The 17,788-nt window shown below is 51.5% G+C and overlaps 1 protein-coding gene across 2 annotated transcripts in view; it reads left to right on the top strand.

The window, feature by feature from the left end:
• Nucleotides 1-819: 819 nt before the first annotated feature.
• pawr (PRKC, apoptosis, WT1, regulator) overlaps nucleotides 820-17,788 on the top strand; it is a 174,191-nt gene continuing 157,222 nt past the window's right edge. The window contains exons 1-2 of one of the 2 annotated variants that reach the window (XM_072484736.1): nucleotides 820-948; nucleotides 1,381-2,017. In XM_072484736.1, the coding sequence (XP_072340837.1) occupies nucleotides 1,514-2,017 (504 nt within the window). In that variant the 5' untranslated portion in view covers nucleotides 820-948; nucleotides 1,381-1,513. Of the gene's footprint in view, nucleotides 949-1,046; nucleotides 1,225-1,380; nucleotides 2,018-17,788 lie in introns of those variants that run through there. The other variant, XM_072484735.1, reaches the window with a different exon arrangement.

The following is a 17,788-nucleotide window of genomic DNA, read 5'->3' as shown; positions in this document are numbered from 1 at the left end:
CCCAGCTGTGTTCTCTCCCCCCCCCCAGCTGTGTTCTCTCCCCCCCCAGCTGTGTTCTCTCCCCCCCCCAGCTGTGTTCTCTCCCCCCCCAGCTGTGTTCTCTCCCCCCCCAGCTGTGTTCTCTCCCCCCCCAGCTGTGTTCTCTCCCCCCCCAGCTGTGTTCTCTCCCCCCCCAGCTGTGTTCTCTCCCCCCCCCAGCTGTGTTCTCTCCCCCCCCAGCTGTGTTCTCTCCCCCCCCCCCAGCTGTGTTCTCTCCCCCCCCCCCAGCTGTGTTCTCTCCCCCCCCCAGCTGTGTTCTCTCCCCCCCCCCCAGCTGTGTTCTCTCCCCCCCCAGCTGTGTTCTCTCCCCCCCCCCAGCTGTGTTCTCTCCCCCCCCCCAGCTGTGTTCTCTCCCCCCCCCCCAGCTGTGTTCTCTCCCCCCCCCCCAGCTGTGTTCTCTCCCCCCCCAGCTGTGTTCTCTCCCCCCCCCAGCTGTGTTCTCTTCCCCCCCCCCAGCTGTGTTCTCTCCCCCCCCCCGCCCCCCCCCCCGCCCCCCCGCCCCCCCCCCCCGCCCCCCCGCCCGGCCGCCCCCCCCCCCCGCCCGGCCGCCCCCCCCCCCCCGCCCGGCCGCCCCCCCCCCCGCCCCCCCCCCCGCCCGGCCGCCCGCCCGCCCCCCCCCCCCCCCGCCCCCCCCCCCCCCCCCGCCCGCCCGCCCGCCCGCCCGCCCCCCCCCCCCCGCCCGCCCGCCCCCCCCCCGCCCGCCCGCCCGCCCCCCCGCCCCCCCGCCCGCCCCCCCCCCCCCGCCCGCCCGCCCGCCCGCCCGCCGCCCCGCCCGCCGCCCCGCCCCCCCAGCTGGGGGGGGACGGGACACAGTTCGGAGCTGAAGTAGCCGCTCGCTCTCCACATGTCTGTCTTTCATCCTCCCTCGCAATCCTACATAGTGGAGGGTTGTTGTTGGCGGGAGTTGAGGTACCTGCAGCCCCCGCTCCCTGTGTGGGCCTCTCTCTGTGTGTGTGTGTGTGTGTGCAGGTGGAGGAGGACCGTCGGCAGCCCCGGGGGGCGGGGGGGGTTGTCTGGCTGCAGGGCGGGGATGGTGCGGCTGCGCTCTGGGATTTGATCCCGCTGAGGCTGCTGCTCCTTCCGGCCTGTGTGTGAGAGGGGTGACCGGGACACAGGCACTGAGAGCCGGCGCCAGCGAGCCCGGGGAGCCGCCGAGCGCAGCCACCTGCCGGGCCGGAGGCGCAGGTAGGAGGTCCCGCGGGGGTGGGCGGAAAACTCTGGGACAAGTTTCACTTCCTGCGCATTGTGCGTGAGAAACTTTGTCTGGAGTTTGGGAAGTTTCTTTAACAATTCTCTCTCTCTGGAGCTTATTTATTATTTATTTATTTTTGTCTTTTGCAGTTGCCGCGAGCTCGCCTCATTTCCCTCCCCACACCTGGGGCAATGTTTGCGATTTTAAAGGATTGAGGAAGAGCAGCAACTTTGACAAACTTTCTGAGGGACTCTGCTGTTGTTTTTTGGAGTTAGTGCGGCGATGGCGAGCGGGGGTTACCGGCCTCCCGGGAACACCACCGACTTTCTGGAGGAATGGAAAGCCAAGCGGGAAAAGATGCGCGCTCGCTTCGCCGCCGCCACCGGCGCCAATGCCGCCGAGACCGGCCCGAGTCGCAACGGCGCCGCGCCGCCCGCCGAGCTCAACAATAACGGCGGCGGGGAGCGGGCGGCGGCCGCCCCGCCGGTTCCAGCAAGCGCCGTGGCCGCCCGCTCCGGGGCTCCCGCTCCCAAGCGGCTGGATGAAGACGGCGGCGGCCCGGCCAAAAGCGGCGAGAGCGGCGCCAGGAATTCGCCCGCGGACGCTTGTGATGTGGAGGCGGAGAGTCCGCCCGCCGCCGCTTCCTCGCCGCCCGCCTGCATCAAGAACAAGGACAAGATGAAAAGCTCCGGTCCCAGCGCCAGGAAAGGGAAAGGACAGATTGAGAAGAGGAAACTGAGGGAGAAGAGACGGTCCACGGGGGTGGTGAACATCCCATCCACAGAGGTAAAGATAACCTCAAAAACCCACCCCCCGCCCTGCTTCCCTCACCCCGCCCCCCCGAACCTCACCCTGCCCCATGTACATCCGTACCCATCCCTCACAGCCCCCCATACCCGTCCCTCACCCCCCGTACCCATCCCTCAACACCCCATACCCATCCCTCAACACCCCGTACCCATCCCTCAACACCCCGTACCCATCCCTCAACACCCCTAAGCCTGCCCCCCTGTACCCATCCCTCACCCTGCCCCCCTGTACCCATCCCTCACCCTGCCCCCGTACCCATCCCTCGCCCTGCCCCCGTACCCATCCCTCGCCCTGCCCCCTGACCCATCCCTCGCCCTGCCCCCTGACCCATCCCTCGCCCTGCCCCCTGACCCATCCCTCGCCCTGCCCCCTGACCCATCCCTCACCCTGCCCCCGTACCCATCCCTCACCCTGCCCCCGTACCCATCCCTCACCCTGCCCCCGTACCCATCCCTCACCCTGCCCCCGTACCCATCCCTCACCCTGCCCCCCTGTACCCATCCCGCACCCTGTACCCCTCCCTCATCCTGCCCCCTTGTACTCCTCCCTCACCCTGCCTCACCGTACCCATCCCTCACCCTGCCCCGTACCCATCCCTCACCCTGCCCCCGTACCCATCCCTCACCCTGTCCCCGTACCCATCCCTCACCCTGCCCCCCCCGTACCACCCCCCACCCTGCCCCGTACACATCCCTCACTCTGCCTGCTTGTACCCATCCCTCACCCTGCCCGCCGAACCCATCCCTCACCCTGCCCCCTCACCCATCCCTCACTGTGCCCCCCGAACCCATCCCTCACCCTGCCCCCCGAACCCATCCCTCACCCTGCCCCCCGAACCCATCCCTCACCCTGCCCCCCGAACCCATCCCTCACCCTGCCCCCTGTACCCCATCCCTCACCCTGCCCCCTGTACCCATCCCACACCCTGCCCCCCTTGTACCCATCCCTCACCCTGCCCCCCTTGTACCCATCCCTCACCCTGCCCCCCCTGTACCCATCCTGCACCCTATCCCGTAACCCTCCCTCATCCTGCCCCCCTTGTACTCCTCCCTCACCCTGCCCCCCCTTGTACTCCTCCCTCACCCTGCCTCCCCTGTACTCGTCCCTCGCCCTGCCCCCTGTACCCATCCCTCATCCTGCCCCCTGTACCCATCCCTCACCCTGCTCCCTGTACCCATCCCTCACTCTGCCCCTTGTACCCATGCTTCACCCTGCCCCATGCACCCAGCTTTCACCCTGCCCCTGTACCCATCCCTCATCCAGCCCCCTTGTACCCATGCTTCACCCTGCCCCATGCACCCAGCTTTCACCCTGCCCCTGTACCCATCCCTCACTCTGCCCCTGTACCCATCCCTCACTCTGCCCCTTGTACCCATGCTTCACCCTGCCCCATGCACCCTGCTTTCACCCTGCCCCTGTATCCATCCCTCACCCGGTCCCCTGTACCCATCCCTCACCCTGCCCCCTGTACCCATCCCTCACCCTGTACCCATCCCTCAGCCTGCCCGATGTACCCATTCCTCACCCTGCCCCCTGACCCATCCCTCGCCCTGCCCCCTGACCCATCCCTTGCCCTGCCCCCTGACCCATCCCTTGCCCTGCCCCCTGACCCATCCCTTGCCCTGCCCCCTTACCCATCCCTCGCCCTGCCCCGTACCCATTGGAGCTGGTTATTGGAACCAACCCAAAACCCTGGAATATGTCATCAACGACACCATTGTAGACAGCAAAGGAGGCCATTTAGCCCATCGCGCATGTTGCTGTCTCTTTGGAAGAATGAATACAATTAATCCCACTCCCCTCCTATTTTCCCCACAGCACTGCAAATCTTCGCATTTTCAAAACATATCTAGTTTCCTATCGAAACTTGCTGTTCAATCTATTCCTCCAAACCTATAATAATTTGTGTTCTATGTGTATATGTATAGGATAATAGTACAGCAATGTAAAATTACCATAGTCACAGATGTCCACAGGCTGCTTTCCCCTTTGAGCCCCCCCCCCCCAAAGGGAGAGTTGACTGGTGGTGATTTAACCTGAGAATCACCTCACCTTCATGAATATCCTCAGCAGGTACGGGAACTGAACCCACGCTGTTGGCCTTGCTCTGCATCACGAACCAGCTATCTAGCCAAGTGAGCTGACCCCCGCCCCCCTCTTATCCTGAGGTTAATCATGAGGCCCCGCCTTCTCAACCTCGCCTGAGGTGTGATGAGCCTTGGGTTAAATCAGCACCAGTCAGCTCTCCCCCTCAAAGGGGAAAGCAGCCGACGGTCATCTGGGACTGGTGACTTTAATAGTATGGCAATGAGGGCTTAATACATGTTTAAAACATAGACTAAATTCCACTTATATAAGTGATCCAAACTTCACGTGGACTCCCTAATCCCGAGTCCCCATGTCTAATGTTAGCTGAGATTGCTGACCATATTTAAAATACATTGACCCATCAAGTATCATGTGGGAACTTGCTGTGCACAAATTGACTACATTACAACAGTGATTACACTTCAGAAGTGCGTAATTGGTTGTAGAACACTTTGTGTTATACTGAGATTTTGAAAGGTACGATATAAATTGTAAATTCTTTCGAAATTTTCAGTATAATTTGTGTGTTTATATTACAAGCGAAGCTGATGGTGCACTGGTTTGCTGAACTCCCAGTGAGATTTTTGAAAGGCTGCATGTGTTTTGAAAGACCATCTGAGACCGGGTAACAAAGTCATCAAAGTGGAGGATCCAGATTAGTGACCTGATAATTTGTAGCTACGATTGATGTTGAAGCAAATGCATTTAACCCCCTGCTTGCTTTAATTATCCTTTGCTTTCTTCCTATGCACCCTATTTTTAGTTTAATTTGGGGAGAGATTGGAATTGTCTACGCTTTCAGCATGTTCGAATTTCTGTATTTGCAGAAGAGGGTAGTAACAGCAAGATAATAATCCCAACCAGGTTTATCTCAGTCTCCAGGAAGTCATTGACTTTATTAATTCCACCATGTAAACCTAGGCAGTTTACAAATATTAAAACAACAACAAAAAATGCATCGCAAACTTTTAAAATGTCAATGGGAGTGTTTCGAACTAATTGACAAACTTGAGTTAACATTTGACATTTAAACATTCCATGTATTTGATGAAGAATATTAATTTATTCTCCCCAAGATATTCCCTTGTTAGCTGGGGTGGTGAGGGGCATCTTGTTGGGTGGATGGCAAGGGCAGTGGATTCTCTGTATTGTTTTGCATTGTAGTCTGCAGTTTCAGTTCCGAGGCTCTACAGAAATAAAAAGTGATTAACAGAAATGTATGTTATGATACAAAGTTGTTGCTTTGTTGGCTCGATGTGATATTGTGCAAAGCAGTTTTGTGTGCAACAACTATTTGTTTTCAACATGGTATAATACCCCAAGGCACTTTATTTGTTTTCATATATTACTCTGCAGAGCAGCAGTGTATTGCTGAAGCTACTCGAAGATTAGCACAGGTATAACTGAAATGTTGGCTGCTGCTCATTCAGCATGTCAGCAAATGGTCCAATCTTAATTCAGAATTGCTTAATTGAGACAGAGAGAAAATTAATTTATTCATCCAGCACCTTTCATAACCTCAGGCGGTCCTGAGTATTTCACAGCCAATTAAGTACTTTTTAAACTGTCGCCACTGCATAAGAACTGCAGCAGCCAATTTGTGCACAGCAAGATCCCACTAAGAACAGTGTGATGAGCGGTCAGGCAATCTATTTTCGCAACTTTGGTTGAGAACTAAACATTGGCCAGAAGAGTGGGAAGAACATCTGTGATCGTCTAAAAAGCGGCATCATTGGACCTTTTGCATCCACCTGGGAGACTGGACAGAATATCGCACCTTCGATAGTGCAGCACTCCCTCAGTGTTACCTCGGAGTCTGAGCCTGGATTTTATTCTGTCACTGAACCAAGGCTGACACTGGCCAATAACTCAACTCGTTGAACACTCAATTCCCATTGTGCCTTCTTTACGTTGTTTAATTCGAATTGTTAAGCAGCTTGTTTTCCCAAACCTTGGCAGTAGGCTATATGCTAAAATAATGCCTCGTATCTACATCATAGCTAAGAAATTAAGGATTTGTCATCCTTATTCAATTTCTTTTGTGGGGAAAGGTGTAGGATTTAATTCCAATCACTTGTGGTTATGCACTAGTGATGGTGTGCGTGGGATTAAATTATTCTACATTGTTGTTCCTGTATTTTAAATATGTTATATATCTGAAAGGATACCAGAAAGAGTGGGGGAATCTCAGGGTAACAAGATAAAGCCATGAGCTCATGGCGCCATGGTGTACGCCCTTCTCCACAGACAGAGCTACACAATGTACTATAATCAGTCGAGACCTAGCTCAGCATCCCAGCACCTCCATTCAATGAAAAAGGGGAATACCAGGATACTGCCATTGGTACAAGACGTGGCTTGGCAGTGAACAGGAGCCAGTAAGCCAAGGATTCTTGCACCCTGCCAAGAGCCGCAACCCAACAGACTTAATCCTCTCCAGCCAAACCGAAGGAACTGTTCAGGCTCTGCCAGTACCGGAAAACTTAAAACCGCTTTCCACCAAGGGAACCCCAATGACCAGGAGAAGAAGAATTGTGTAAGAACAGTCTGGAACTCCCTTTTTAAGACCACTTGGAGGAGGGAGACTTAATCCTCCATCCAGCCTAACCTCCAGCTGAAGAAAGACTAACAACGCAGAACCAAAGCATTCCCCTTTATTCAGGCTCTGCAGCCAACAGGGATCCAAATTTCAAGGAGAGTAGTCCAGGACCCCTCAAGGGGACATCGTGGGAGAGGGTTACCCACTCCGTCGCCCAACGTACCAGCCACCTGACCCAGATAAACGCAGTTAATACTGCCATAATCTACTGAATCGAGCTTAAACAAGGATCTACAACACACTACGATAGGGTCCACAGGCCAAGAATATTCACCTCTCTCATACAGTGAACAAAGCAAACTACTCCTATCTCTTGGCCCCAGATGGGCCACCTAGGCCCTGTCATCAATGAGATGCCAATAATTTCCCCTCATAACAGAAACCCTAACAACAGGATGATATGCCCACTGTATATTCCTGAGCCAAGTAATCATGTAACCACTGTCATTAGCCATGCAGCCAAGTAAATATCGAAGACCAACCCAAGAAAGGCTAATCCAAGGATTAACTGACGATGCCTGGGCATACATGAGTACATATTTTCGTCTACTCCACACCAGAGGCACCAATGACAGAAACAAAAAAGGTACCCAGTCTTTTCCAGGATACATGATCTATCTGTACTTTCATAGGAGACAAGCAAGGGTTCCTTAATCACAAAATAACAAATGTGCAAAAGAAAGACACAACACCAGTAGTTGTAACTGGGATTTTCTCACCCACAATGAGGACTTGTACAGCCATACTAACCACCTCCATATCAAACCACCTACCCGCCACCCTGCTGTGGCGCTACTCATCTATAAATAAAATAAGGGTACCAAAAAATGTATCCCCTCAGTGTAAAAGCACGGTTTACAGCGCATAAAAAAACATGTAAATGCTGCCCAACCCTCATGTCATACAACCATCTCAGCAGGAGCTTTGCAGGATAACAGGTGACAAACGCCTCAGTGCTCACATATCATACACCCATGTGAGGATGAAAGACAATAAAACAAAATCAGGTGTAAAATCACAAGGGAACGAAGTCTAGATTAATGATGAACTGCAGGATAATATAACCATTCACTGAGCTCGGAAAGGCCAAAACCGTGACAGGGACATTGAGCAACAACCAGGATTCATCCAGAGTTTCACTGAAACCTTTGTACCTCTGCCATGTCGTCATCCCAAAGCCTCGGTTAAGAGACAGCTAGGCCCCGGAAGGCTGGCGAAGACCCATCGTGTCTCGACTGACACCGAGGATAAAACCTTGCAAGGCCAGTGGTCGGGGTGCCCGACCGACCCCAGTCCTTGAAGACCGGATACAGTGTGCTCCTTGGAACGCATGGCTCAACCCCTTCAAATCGAGATTGTGAAAGAATGGCAGCCCACTCTCAAATTAGGCTGGGAATTCATCCCCAGCTCCCCTCAGAAGATTGGGTTCATGGATACTCCTTCTCTAGCCCCATCTCCCCAATCAACCAAGATGAGCGACACAGAATACGGCAGGATTTCCAAAGAATGATGGTGAGCCGTGAGGAAACTGTCCGACTGACTGACCGAATTCTCCTCCACTCCTTCCATTCTCTTTAGGATATATAGTAGTTCATAGCACCAATAACCTGTGCCGGGGGCAGAGACTGTCGTCCGCAACTTGACTCAATGGCAGCCATCATCTCGATGCTAATGGCATCCCTGAAGCACAAGCCCACTCATCAGCGAAACCACCACTACGAACTGGGCCCCACCCCGGCCATCTCTGGCCGCCTATCAACCAAGGATTTTCTTGACTTAACTTGGCTCCCCATCATCAAAATTTAACCAGGATCCTCCAGGAAAATAGCACAGATCATACACATCAGGATCAAATAATTGTGTTGTGCATCAGGATAACAAAAAATAATTTAAAATGTGAGTAACACCAGAACTCGTGTAAACGCAATTGCTGCTGTGGTTACACCATGTGATTTCCCCCCCTCCCCAAACATAATTTTAATACTTATATTGAAATGGGAATAATGAGAGCTGATGTTATTGAAACACAAGATCCTGACGGGGCTTAACAGGGCAGATGCTGAGACAATGTTCCCAATTGTTTGAGAGAGGAAAACTAGGAGGATTCAGTTTACAAATAAAGGGTCTCCCATTTATGATGAAGTTGAGTCGAATTATTTTTCTTCGAGTCATCAGTCTATCTCCATATCGATCTATTTTGAGCATTGCAGTGGAATACTCTTCCCCAGAGAGCAGTGGAGGCTGTGTTGTTGAATGTTTTTAAGGCTAAGTGACATAGCTTCTTGATCGACAAGGGAGTCAAAAGTTATAGGGGGTAGACAGGAAAGTAGAGCTGAGGCCACAATCATATCAGCCAGCCAGAATCTCATCAAATGGCAGAGCAGGCAAAAGGGGCTGAATGGCCTACTCCTAATTCATACATGCGTATCTATGTCTCTTTTTGCTACAACCTTTTTACTTTATAGGTTTTGTTTTGTTGCAGTATCTAACTGGTTACCAAAATAGTTTTGCTTCATGTAGTGCAAATCAGATTAAGATCTGCTGAAGATTGGACTTGCTTACTGAACATAGGTTGATCGTCTACCATTTATGTACCTCTGAGAGAGGTGTACACAAACTATACCCTGGGGTTTACAATACCTGTTTAGAAATAAACAAAACTTTCTGGAAATATCTCCATATCTATCTATTTTGAGTCATGCGGTGTATAACAAGTGAAGAAGGTACTCAATAGGGCACATGCCTCTGCCGCGCTGTGTTAATTTAACATTATTCTAAGTATGCAGTCCTTCAAGGCTTTTCCCTGCCTGCTTGATACTGTAACTAGAAAGCTGGGGGGAAAATATTTTTATTAAGAGTTTCCATCTCATTTGAGCAGGCTTCACACCAACGCACATCCAACAACCTGTTCTGAAAACTCTGTGCACATTTTGACAGCTGTGACAGATTTAATAACAGCAGCGGAGACAACCCACAACATTCTAAAGCAATATAAATCAAATAACCCACAGCATTCTTTTAAAAATGTCAATTCGTCCCATCTTTCAATATTAAAATGTACTTAATTCCAGATCTGGACCCTGGCGGTGGGCACGGTGGCACAGTGGTTGACACTGCTGCCTCACATCGCCAGGAACCCAGGTTCAATCCGCCCAACCTGCGATGACTGTGTGTAGTTTGTACGTTACCCCTGTATTTGCATGGTTTTCATCTGATGCTCCGATTTCCTCCCATAGTCCAAAGATATGCAGGTTAGATGGATTGACCATGCTAGATTGCCCCTTAGTGTCTGAGATGTGCAGGTTAGGTTACGGGGTTATGGGAATGGGGTGGTGTGGGTGGGGGAGTGGACCGCGGTAGAGTGCTCTTTTGAAGGGTCAGTGCAGGCTCGATGGGCCAAATGGCCTCCTGCATTGTAGGGATTCTATGATGATTCTATAGCTTCGCCAAAAACTAATCAGTTCTTTCTTGGGTCATAGCCTTTCTGCCTACTAAGTTTCATTGAAATCCATCCATTTGTTTTGGGATATATTGTTTTAAGAGTGTTGCTTTTTAAGAAGCTGTAATATTTATCAATACTTCAAATATTCACTTGTGATAGAATTTCTAGGTATCTCTGCGTTTTCAGAATAGTATGGGTCACATAGTATTTCCAGAACAGAATCAGGCCAGTCAAGTCAATTGGTTCATGCTGGTTTTTATGTTCTACAAAAGCCTCCTCCCTATTTAATTTATTTTTATTAATATATCCTTCTATTTCTCTCTGCCTCATGTGCTTATCTAGCTTCTTCTTAAATGCATCTATATTATTCACCTCAAGTACTTCCTGTGGTAACGAGTTCCACGTTATAACCATTGTCTGGGTTTCTCCTGAATTTCACATGGAATTTATACAATCTCATTTGGTGGGCCCTTATTTTGGTCTCCCTCAAAATAGAAACCATCTTCTGCATGTCTACTCTGTCATTAAATCCTTTCACAATGTTAAGGAGCTCTATTCAGTCATCTCCCTCAGGTTTTTTTTTAAGAGAAAAGAGCCCTAGGCTGTTCAGTCTTTCCTGATCTGTATGTCCACTCAGTTCTGGTATCGTCCTAATAAATCTTTTAATGCACATCCTAGAGCCCTTTTATGTTTTTATAACCTGGAGACTAGAATTGTTCACAATGCACCAAGTGTAGTCTAATCAAAACCTCCCAGAAGGTTAACATGACATCTGATTTTTTTTTTTTAGTTCTTTCTCTATGTAAGCCCTGGTGTTTTACATAGAACCAAGGAAAATAGGAGCAGGAGTAGGCCATTTTGCCCATCGAGCCTGCTCCGCCATTCATTATGATCATCCAACTCCGTCACCTGTTTCTGCTTCCCTGCACCCCCTCCATACCCTTTTATCCCTTTAGCCCAAGAGCTATATCTATCAACTTCTTGAAAACATACAATGTTTTGGCGTCAACTGCTTTCTGTGGTAGCATGTTCCACAGGCTCACCACTCTCTGGGTGAAGAAAGTTTTGTTTGTGTCTTATGCACTAACTAATTTGTGCAACTACTTTGCGATTTGTGTAACTGGACCTGCCGGTCTTCACCTCGATTCTCATTTTCCCAGGATCACGTGACCTCCTTGTTCTTCCTACCAAAATGTACCAGATCTCACTTATCTGTATCAAAATTCATTTCCAATTACACTTCCCGTCTGCAAGGTTATTCATGTCTTCCTCTATTTTGTCACTGCAGTCCTTGATATTAACTGCACCCCTCCACCCCCACTATGAACTTCAGCCTTTTCACATTTATGATTGAATTAAAAACAGACGGGTCAGGTAAACAGAATACCCTGTAACCTCTCGAGGCCGGAATGCTTTGGATCGAGTCATTATGGATGTTATAATTTTCTGGATTTTAGAATGCTTAACTGCAAGCCACCTGGAAAACACTGCAGATATGAATATGTACCTGAAAGATGAAACCGTGATGAAACATAAAGCAGTAGCATAATTTTAAACATTTATCCAAATACAGCTCCTTCATTTTTCTGCTCCCAAAATACTGGACTAAAATAATGCTGTTGATATCGAGAGAAGGGTGATACAAGTTGGGCACTGCCATTAACAGTAACCAGATTAATCTGTGCAATAACACACACAAGTTACTTGACTTGAGAGTCCTGGTCAGTTGCTGAGCATTCCGGAGGCTGTACATTTTGGTGGGTTCTGAATGTTCTGCACCAAGATGCTTTGCCAGTTAATTTGCCCAATAGTGTCAAACTTGGGGCCACCATGATCACCTGGGTTGGATTATTCAATGCTGCTAACTGAACATTGTACTGTTGCTGGACAGTTTGGACTTGTACTGCTGCATCTTGGGTGGTTTATACAGCGTGGTGTGGAATTGCCTGAATGATTTGCCGCTGTAGCGGAGATGGCAGCTGGTGTCCAACGGCGGGTTGCATTGGCTGAAGCTGACTTGGCTCTTGCAAGCTTTTAGACTGATGTTTGGGTTGGGCACAACAGAGGTCCACTCTTCCTCTGTATTCCCTGAGCTGGATGTGTGGGCGAGGATGGACTGAGTGATGCCTGAGGAATTGTTGGGGAAGCGCTACAGGGGAGGTGACGGTGGAAGTAGCAGAGGAAGAGGTGGCAGTTTGGGTGTGTTGTTCGTCGAGGGGCTAGAAATGGGCGTAGAATTGACCTGGCTTCCATTCAAGACCCAGCCATCTGATGCTGAACAAACAATGGACAATCTTTAGGTGCTGGCTGTCATGCTATTTATCGGCATAAAGTCACATTGACTCCTAGAAGCTGCAGTGGGTTGGACTGGCGGGGTCTGATGGGGAGGTGACGAATCGGAATTCCTTAGGCGTGCTCTAAACAAATTCAGGGCAACTTCTGGACAGTGGATTTTTAGACTGGGCCTGTTACAGTGTATAATGCTTGAAAAGGATCTCTCTCTCTCTCTTTCCCCCCCCCCCCCAACAATCCCAACACATCCCGAAGTCCATCAGAGTGTTCCCACAAACTGCAAAGCAATAATAATCAGACCAATCTGCTTTTGTGATGTGTGATTGAAAGGTAAGTATGGACTAGGACACTTTCTTGTTCCTCATTAAAATAGTGTGAATGGGATCTTCTCTGGCCTGCTGAGGGTTTAACATGCTTGAACCCATGACCTGTTGTCTTGAAGGTATGAGTCAACAACACCATTATTGTTGAATCATGTGACTACCAGGATGGAAGAAGTCCATTTGATAGACCTTGGACTATTTTTGTCTATTAACATGAGATACTGATCACACTTTTTAAAAAAATATTTTTTTATTAAAGTTTTTCATAATAAATAGTAATAATCCTAACACAGCAAAATAGAGTGAACATTAACATAGTGAAAAAAGAGAATATACAATAGCAATTGACAAGACGTGACCCCACGCGCCTCAGTCTTCCCACACCCTCCCAACGAAGCATTCACTTCCACTCCCCTATGGGTCGCTGCTGCTGCTGACGTTTTAATTTTCCCTGAGAAGTCATCGGACGGTATTATGCCCCCGCTCAACAGCAGCAGCTCTGTACACTTGGCAAAATTATTTACACACATAAGTAGGCATCTGTTCGTGGTGTTGGCGTCCCTTGCTTCTCCCAGACGGAGTTCACTGCCGTTGTCGTCTCGTTCCGCTTCTGCGGCCCTCCCGTCTTCCCCGTTTTCTCTGTTCCTTTGGACGTTAAGTTTGTTAACGTTTCCCTGTCTCCCCCCCCCCTTCCCCTCCCTGGCTCTCCTCTATTGTTCCCTGTCTCTTCCCTCTACCCTCCCCCCCCCCCCCTCCCCCCTGTGGCTCGCCTTTCCTTCCTCTTAGATTTAGCTGTCCCCCCCCCCCCCACTCCCGGTCTATCTCTCCCTCACATGCTTTGGCTACGCTCCCCTGTTTCTTGGCTACCTGGCTATTCTTCTGCTTGTTTGTTGGCCACAAACGGGTCCCGGAACAATTGGGTGAATGGCTCCTACATTCTGTGGAAGCCGTTGTCTGACCCTCGGATGGCGAAATTGATTTCTCCATTTGGAGAGATTCTGGAGGTCGGACAGCCAGTCTGCAGCTTTGGGTGGTGCTGCTGACCGCCAGCCGAACTGGATTCTACGGCGGGCGATCAGGGAGGCAAAGGCAAGGGCGTCCGCCCTCCTCCCCGGGAATAGATCTGGCTGGTCTGAAACCCCGAAGACTGCCACTTTCGGGCATGGCTCCACCCTCACCCCCACCACCTTGGACATTGCCTCGAAAAAGGCTGTCCAGTACTCCACAAGTCTGGGGCGGGACCAGAGCATGTGGGCGTGGTTGGCTGGGCTTCCTTGGCACCGCTCACATCTGTCCTCCACCTCCGGGAAGAACCTACTCAGATGGGTTCTTGTTAAGTGGGCTCTATGTACCACTTTTAGTTGCGTCAGGCTGAGCCTTGCGCATGTGGAGGTGGAGTTGACCCTATGCAGTGCTTCGCTCCAGAGTCCCCACCCTATTTCGATCCCCAGGTCCTCCTCCCACTTCATTCTTGTTGCGTCCAGTACGGTGTTGGCCCCTTCTACCAGTTGGTCATACATGTCACTACAGTTTCCTTTATCTAGTATGCTTGCATCCAGTAACTCTTCCAGTAGTGTCTGTCGTGGTGGTTGTGGGTATGTCCCTGTCTCCTTTTATAGGAAGTTTTTTAGTTGCAGGTACCTTAGCTCGTTCCCCCGGCTAGCTGGAATTTGTCAGTTTGCCCAGTGTTGCGATCCTGCCGTCCGTGTATAGTCTCTGACTGTCAGTGTCCTTCTGTCCTGTCCCCACCTTTTGAAGGTGGCGTCAGTCAGTGCTGGCGTGAACCTATGGTTGTTGCAAATGGAAGCTTTACCCGACATTCTGGTCAGGCCAAATTGTTGCCGTAGTTGGTTCCAGGACTGGAGGGTGGCTGTTACCACCAGGCTGCTGGAGTGTTTTTTGGGTGGGGATGGGAGTGCCACCGTGGCGAGGGCCCGGAGGGAGGTCGCCATGCAGGAGGCCTCTTCCGCGCGCACCCATTCGGCTTCTGGCTCCTTGATCCATCTCCTTATTTGCTCGGCCGTCGCCGCCCAGTGGTAAAGTTGTAGGTTTGGGAGGGCAAGCCCCCCCCCCTGGATTTTGTTTTTTGTAAGACCTTCTTTGGGATGCTAGCATTCTCTTCTTCCCCCCCCCCCATCATGAACGCTATGATTAGTTTGCCTAGTGCTTTGAAAAAGGCCTTGGGGATGTAGATCGCGATGGATCTGAATAGGAAGAGGTACCTGGGCAGCACATTCATTTTGATCGTCTGGACTCTCCCCGTGAGGGAGAGTGGGAGTGTGTTCCATCTTTGCAGGTCCTTTTTTACTTCCTCTCAGACTGGTGAGGTTCCATTTGTGGATCCCTTTCCAGTCGTGAGCTATTTGGATCCCCATGTAGCGGAATTTGTGTCAGGCTTGTTTAAACGGCAATCCCGTTACTGCTGCCCCACCTACTTGTGGGTGTACCGGGAAGATCTTGCTTTTGCTCATGTTGAGTTTGTAGCCCGAGAAGGCGCCAAACTCTTTCAGGAGCGGCGATGATTCCGTCCATGTTGCTCTATGGATCCGAAATGTAAAGGAGCAGGTCATCTGCATAGAGTGAGACTCTGTGCTCTCTGCCTCCCCTTCGGATCCCCCTCCAGCTTTTTGTTGCTCTGAGCGCGATTGCTAGTGGTTCAATCGCTAGAGCGAACAGCGGCAGGGACAGTGGGCATCCTTGTCTGGTGCCCCTGTGCAGCTGGAAGTATCGGGAGTTGGTATTGTTGGTCCCTACGCACGCCATGGGAGCGTTGTATAGGAGCTTTACCCAGGAGGTGAACGCTGTTCCAAGCCCGAACCGCTCCAGTACCTCTATGAGGTATTTCCATTCGACTCTGTCGAAGGCCTTTTCTGCATCTAGGGAGACGATCACCTCTGGTGTTCTCTCCCCGGAGGGGGTCATTATCACATTCAGTAGGCGCCTGATGTTCGAGGTAAGCTGTCTACCTTTGACAAAGCCCGTCTGGTCCTCTGCGACCACCTCAGGTACACAGTCTTCTAACCTTTTGGCTAGGATTTTGGCCAGTATTTTGGCGTCTGCATTCAGCAGTGAGATGGGTCTGTATGTCCCACATTCCATTGGGCCTTTGTCTCTCTTAGGTATCAGCGAGATTGAGGCCTGTGCTAGCGTGGGTGGCAGTGTGCCCCTCGCTAGCGAGTCTGTGAACATCTCCCGCAGGTGCGGGGCCAGTGCTGTCGCGAATTTTTTGTAGCAGTCCGCCGGGAACCCGTCTGGTCCCGCGCCTTCCCCGCCTGCATGGACCTAATGCTGCCCATGATCTCTCCCAGTGCTAGTGGTGCTTCCAAGCCACGTTTTTTGCCCTCCCCCACGACTTGAATGTCCAGTCCATCAAGGAACCGTTTCATCCCAGACTCCCCCATTGGGGGCTCTGAGGTGTACAGCCCTTGGTAGAAGGCCTTGAAGGTTTTGTTGATCATTTCTGTTTCTAGCGTGCCTCTGATATCCCTGATTTGTGCAATTTCTCTGGTGGCTGCCTGCTTTCTCAGCTGGTGTGCCAACAGGCGGCTGGCTTTGTCTCCGTGTTCGTATAGGGTCCCTCGTGCCTGGCGGAGTTGGTGCACTGCTTTCCTGGTGGAGAGCAGGTCAAAGTTCCTTTGTAGCTCTTTCCTCTCCGCCAGGTGCTCTACGGTCGGGGCCTCGGAGTATTTACGGTCTCCCTCCAGTATGGAGTCGACCAGCTGCTGCCTAGCCACCCTTTCCTCCCTATCTCTTCGCGCTTTGAAAGCGGTGATTTCCCCTCTTAGTACGGCCTTTAGTGCTTCCCAGAACGTGGAGGGTGAGACCTCCCCGTTCTGGTTGTTCTCTGTGTACTCTGCAATAGCCCGTGATAACCTTTCGTTGAAGGCCTTGTCCGCTAGTAGGGCGACGTCCAACCTTCATGTGGGGCGTTGGGCCCTGCCCGTCTCCAGCATCATGTCCATGTAGTGTGGAGCGTGGTCTGATATCACAATTGCCGTTTTCCCTACCACAAAGAAGTCAATTCTGGTATATACGTTGTGTACTGGGAGAAGAAGGAGATCTCCTTCTCCCCCGGGTGGGCGAACCTCCAGGGGTCCACCGCTCCCATCTGCTCCATAAAGTGACTGAGTTCCCTTGCCATGCTTGAGGTTTTCCCCGTTTTGGGGTTTGATCTGTCTGTCTTTGGGTCCTGTACACAGTTCAAGTCCCCGTCCCCCCCCCCCCCCCCCCCATGATTAGTCGATGCGTTGCTATGTCAGGGATTTCTGCCATGGTCTTCTTGATGAAGCTCGTGTCGTCCCAGTTGGGTGCGTACACGTTTACTAGTACTACCGGTGCCCCATCCAGGGCCCCGCTGACCATGATATACCGTCCCCCTAGGTCCGTAACCGTCTTTGTCGCCCTAAACATCGTCCTCTTGCCGATCAATATCGCCACCCCCCTGGTTCTTGTTCCATAGCAGGAATGATAGGTTTGTCCCACCCAGCCTTTTCTTACCCACAGTCGGTCCTGCTCTCTCAGGTGTGTCTCTTGGAGGAAGACTATGTCGGCCCTCATATTTCGTAGGTGGGTGAGGACTCTGGATCTCTTCAATGGGCCATTGAGTCCCCTTACGTTCCAGGTGACTATCCTGGTGGGGGGCTTCTGCCCCCTCGCTCCTGTGGGATTAACCATACTTACCTGGCGGACGCGCCCCTGCCTCCGGGGTTTCCCTTTGTTAGGGGGCCGTCCAGGATGGTCGCTGTCACTGCTCTCTCCATGCTGGTCGGGTCCCTGCGCTCCAGGGTTTCCGTTTGTCCAGGGGGCACCCGACATGGCCGCCCACTGTGCGTCTGCCATGCAGGTAGTCCACTGCACTCTGGGGTCTCCCTTCGTCCAGAGACCGTACTGGGTGGGTGCTTGCAGCGATTCCTTGTTTTGAGCCCTTGGTTGTGGCACTTTGTAGCCCTATTCCTTTTCTAGCCTTGTTTGTCCCTCCTTCCCTGTGTCGCCCCTCCCCGGTC

This window comes from Scyliorhinus torazame, chromosome 19 (genome assembly GCF_047496885.1).
Source record: "Scyliorhinus torazame isolate Kashiwa2021f chromosome 19, sScyTor2.1, whole genome shotgun sequence".
Classification (NCBI taxonomy): Eukaryota; Metazoa; Chordata; class Chondrichthyes; order Carcharhiniformes; family Scyliorhinidae; genus Scyliorhinus; species Scyliorhinus torazame.
Note: the sequence above shows the minus strand (reverse complement) of the source record. Positions and strands in the feature narration are given on the sequence as shown.